This window comes from Chrysoperla carnea, chromosome 1 (assembly GCF_905475395.1).
Source record: "Chrysoperla carnea chromosome 1, inChrCarn1.1, whole genome shotgun sequence".
NCBI lineage: Eukaryota > Metazoa > Arthropoda > Insecta > Neuroptera > Chrysopidae > Chrysoperla > Chrysoperla carnea.
Genome location: NC_058337.1, coordinates 26028725 through 26034061, shown reverse-complemented (window position 1 = coordinate 26034061; position 5337 = coordinate 26028725). Strand labels below are relative to the sequence as shown.

The 5337-nt window shown below is 28.6% G+C and overlaps 1 protein-coding gene across 1 annotated transcript; it reads right to left on the bottom strand.

Annotated features, from left to right (window-relative positions):
- Nucleotides 1-3600: 3600 nt before the first annotated feature.
- LOC123305540 (signal peptidase complex subunit 1) lies at nucleotides 3601-4147 on the bottom strand. Its single transcript, XM_044887292.1, has 3 exons — nucleotides 4011-4147; nucleotides 3809-3955; nucleotides 3601-3743 (listed from the first exon to the last, which is right to left on the bottom strand). Exons 1-3 carry the CDS (start codon nucleotides 4041-4043, stop codon nucleotides 3636-3638), a joined length of 288 nt encoding a protein of 95 aa, XP_044743227.1. The 5' UTR covers nucleotides 4044-4147; the 3' UTR covers nucleotides 3601-3635.
- Nucleotides 4148-5337: the final 1190 nt, after the last annotated feature.

Here is a 5337-nt window from a genome sequence, read left to right as displayed (position 1 = left end):
CCCCCATAAAGTTTTCAGAATTGATTTAGACTTAGTCCAACTTCATATAAAAAAAAACAAGCCTTTTACCAATAATTTCCCTGGTACTCGTACGTCCTTAAACAATACAACATCGTAATAATATTTTTAAATGTATAAAATTTATTTTGAGCTTTATTAACGCTTTATTTTGGGCCTTATTACCGTATATGTCGATTATAACGACCGATTATCATTGAAATTAGTCAACAATAACGGACAACATGCGTGTGTACCTACATATACACATACTTTCGCTTTATTACAAAAATATTCATAAAACTACCATAATTGTTGATCCTTTCAATTTCATTATAACCGATTTTGACTCTTTTTTCTCACATTAACTGGGAGAAACCATCCTAGAAAAGTTACTCCAGCAGATCATCACAAGTTATTTTTTTAACGTAAATTGTATCGTTTCGTCGACGTTGTTTCATTTGTCCTTTGTAAGAATTTTATGGTGTCGACGCACGGTGCTAAAAAACAACGTACTTTTTTAATAATTAAAATGTTGTTTTCTAATTTGAAAATCTCGTACTACCTTTAAAAGTTGGTATGGCTACTCCTGCCTTTAATAGGAACAACTAACAAGCTATATAAATGGTAAGTTTTTTATTATTAGACAATAGATGGAGGTCACATGAATGTTTGAAATCAGATTTTTGTCAACTATTGTATAGTGGTGCCTATTTATAGTGTACGACTTATACGTGTTGTTTTTTAATCCATAATGCATCACTTTTTTTTCACTTTTTGATGTTTATTTTAACATATATTGTGCATTTGTGGAAATTTTTCTCTTTTTATTAACAAATTTCTCTTTGAAGAGTCATAAAACATTTTTTTTTTGTATGGTGGGTGTGTTTTATACAGTTTTGTATAAAATATATACCTAAAGCGAAATTAATTTTTAGCGTTTTGTATTTTACAATGCGACATATATGGAAGTATATCTTTGCAAAACATGAAAGTAAGCTTAGTAGGCAATGTTCCCAGGTCTCCAGTTTAAACGGTAGTTCTACCGTTTTTTATTATTTCTATCATTCTTCCGATTTTAGAAATTTAGTTAAAAGATACAAAAATTTATTTAAGTTTTTTATAATAATTTTTAATTTAAAACTTCCATGTCCATTAGGTTCTTAAAGCTAAGTAGATTTTCTAATAAATATAGCCCAGGAAATAAAGGCTGTTCTGTTTAACAAATCCAAGTGAAGTTTTTTTCACCGGGATTATCTTTATTCGGATGCAAGAAATGACCTATAAAAGGTCCATTGCAAAATAATGTGCGGAAAAAATTAATTCAAGGTCAAAGGTCGCGAAAATAGGCTTTTTTCAAATATCTCGTAAACTATTAAGTTTATTGCAGTTTAAGTATTATAAAATTCAGTACAAAATTTCCGTAGAAGCAATAGTTTTCGAAATATTTAACTGAGAAAAGTGAAGTATTTACAGTTAAAAGTTACATGAAAAATATATTTTATAAATTAAATATATTTAAAAAAAATAATAATTTAATTTTTTTAATTCTTTGAAATAATATGAATATCTTATTTTAAAATTTTTTTTTCAGCCAAATATTTTGAGAACTATTGCTTCTACAGATATTTTCTACAGAACCTCTTTTATGTAAAATTAACTCAGGAACAAATTTTATAAAAATTAAAACTGCGATAAACTTAATAGTTTACGAGAAATTTGAAAAAAAAATTATTCATTTTAAATTGGTGTTATAATTATTAAAATATTTGATACCAATAGAAGCAGTGACTACCGTAGAATTTTTTGAGGTAATTACGGGATATGCTTTTTTTTTAATTTGTCTAATAAATTTTAAAATAATTGATTTTTATGAGAAGTATCTAATGTGTTTTTAAATCCCGGAATAATGCGCAAAGTTTTAACTGATGCAATTCCGGGAGTTTCGCATTGTAGAGGAGAAAATTGAAACTTGATTTACATTTTGTTATTTGAATTAGTGTTAAATGTTAACGTTTAATAGTATAAATTAGATACTTCGGCGTGAAAAAATGATTCACAATAAATCATTTTGTACGACATACCAATTTTTATAGTGGAAATATTAATATTTATTTCAATAATCAGCTCCAAAGTATGTTATGCTTAAACACCCCGTAATATGGCACATTTACCTTACTGTTAAAAAGTAAAAAAAAATTACAATCCACAAAATAAGTATTCAATTTTATCTGTACGGCTAAAATTAATTAGATTTGTGTTTTGTTTTACTAAAAAGGCACATTTATTTATATCTCGTCAAAATTGAACTAGATTCTTATGTAATTGTGAAAGTTTCTGATCCGTAAAGGTAAGGCTTCTAGAGCTACCAAATCAAAATTTCAAAAAATCCGGAGATCATTCCAATTAATCAGGCAATTATTTGTTTTTTGTCTTTTAGTCTTCGTAAAATCTACCTGAAGCCCTTTTTTCATATTAAATATAGTAAATATAACTTAATTACGCCGGTAAATCATAAGTATACTTACACTTAAAGAATAAAATTAATAATTGTTGGCATAAAAATATTAGTATGGAAGTGCAAACGGTTTTAGAATAACATCAGTGGTGGTATCTATGTAATAGTGTGGACATTATAAATTTTAATTTTTTGAATATAAAATACATTTTTATTGTATGTAAGAGAATAATTTTTTAAATAAAAATGGCAAAACCCTGAGTCTATTCTTTGAAAATCGGAGACATAACTCGATAAACCGGAGACTCTGCTCCAAAACGGAGAAGTGACAATCAAACATCGAGATTTTCCAAATTTTTGTACATCTTAAATCTAAGTCTGATAAAGACGATATGGCATATTAATCACGAAAAAGCATAAGATAATTATTTACATATTAGCGAACTATGAATCCTTTGTCCCATAAGTGAACAAATTTGCATTCACTGAAAACAATACGTATGAATTTTATACTTTTGAGTTTGGCTGTATTGACGATTTTTATCCACAAGGTATTTCCAGCATGAATGTTCTTATCGACAGATTATCGTATTTTTTTTCACAGATTCAGAGTAATGTTAGTTATGACTGCAAATTTCGCGATTTTGCCATTGAAAGCATGTAAAACTCATTGCCCTCTTAGCTATTCTTTACGATATTAAAAAATTATCTCGACAGAATTGAGAAAAAAAGTAGAATTGAAAGTAATGTTTTTAGAATTAAAAAAATATCAGGCGTTTGGTTTTCGAGGTATTAATTTTGACGCAAACTAGTCAAAATTGGAAACGTTGGCATAATTATCTCGTGTTTTAAAGGCCAAACTTCCTGAAATTTTATCGGGGATAAATTCTATTGAAAAAATTTTTACCATAACTTTAGCATTGGAACTGCAAAAACCTCAAGAATGTATACCTCTCATAGTTTCACAATCATTACAATACAAAACTTTTTAACTTGAAGTTACAATCTATGTCATTCTCAGATCATTAAACAATCACACAAATTTCTCTAGTTAATTGTAGTGGCAATAAAACTTAATAATTAGCAAAATTAAAACGAATTATAAGCGGGTAATAAAAACATCATGTTCTTTTTATTGACAATAATAATTTATTGAGAAAAAATGTATAAAAATTCCTATTTATTTCTTCTTCTTCTTAGACGCATTTGCATTATCACCAGAATCGCCTCTTGGTTTTTGCCAATTTAGTGGATGTTTACGGTACATTGGCCATGGAGGTACACTTATCTAGAATATTACCCATTTATATAAATAAATGCCGATTTTAAAAACTCTATAATTTGCCAACTTACCAATACTGCTAAAATTGCACCGGCTGCTAGTATAAATATTGTTTGTGAAAATTGTTGAATGATGTATCCCCATACGATACCCACAACACCGAACAATGTTATTATAACACGATAAAATTTTTCGGCTTTTGCTTGTCCCTCATAATCCTGAAAAAAATGTTCGTTAATTTCATAATTTATTTTATAAATAATAGTTATTTACCATATGAGTCGGTATAGAATTAAAGAAATCCATGCTTATATCGTTGAATTTGAAAATTATGTACACGTCAGTTTAAAGAAATTACACTTTTTGGTTATGTTTAGTAACCGAGTCCGAGTATGACGTATTATTGACAAGTTAACTGTCAATTGCTCTCGTGGCATGTGTCCATAAAGTAGGTTTCTGTATGATTATTTTTGTTATTTTATTTGTTAATAAACAGATGGCCGTAACTTCCAATAAATTAATTTTTGTAATATACCGGGTGTAACAGAACTTTACACATATGCATGTTAATATTAAAATTAAAAATTTTCTAGTTAATTTTTAGGTTTGCTCCAGTGAACCAAATTAAACTATTAATTTATTAATTACTGCTCATTGGTGCTACCACCAATGAACTCAGAAATGAACTTTTCTGACTGCAAACTTATAAGCTGTAAATGAGGAGTCTCAAATTGATCCTCCCAAACTATTCGCGATATGTAATATCTATGGTGCCTTTATTCAACTGTTGCTGCTGTATTGGCATGGCTGTTTCTTTTGATTTGTTCAAATTTTTAGAAATTTTCAATATTTCTCAAAACTAATCTTTTTATTGACCTTATATAACAAGAGGTAAAATGATCGTTTTTTACAAACATAAAATCACTGATAAAATAGTCTAAATCAACACATTCAAAATACGCCACATAATGGGGATCATTTTAGCTATTACAATTTTACACACAAAATAGGGATCACTTTAACCTATATATAATGGGAATCATTTTACCCGTAACGACATATTTGAACATCGTTATTGAAACTTACATTAAAGTTCATTATACGCCTATCAAAATGTGTTTTAATATTATTAAAAGTCAACAAAAGCCAAGGCTAAAACAACCAGCGGGCGAAAACTGACACACAAAAATCAAACGTACGTTGAAATTTATCTTACCATAGATAAAAAAGAAGTAAAATTAATATATTTGCTACGAAACACCAAATAGCTTTTGGGCGTGTTCCGTAATATTCACCAGTATACTGGCCAGTGCTGATAACGTCATAAACCGATGCCATGCTGGTGAATCGTTCTGAAATATACTGGCCAGAGCGTGTATATATATATATATATTCTTAAGTATATATTCTTATAGTATTCAGAAATTCGAGTAAGTCTTCTTCAGACGCCATTATTCCTTCTTAATGAACAATAAATAAATAAATTTCTTGTACAATCACCCGGTGAACTCATGTACTCTGTCATGCCCGTTTTACCAGTACAATATGGCGCCGACTTCTGACGTCATGAGCACTGGACAGTATACTGGTGAATATATAT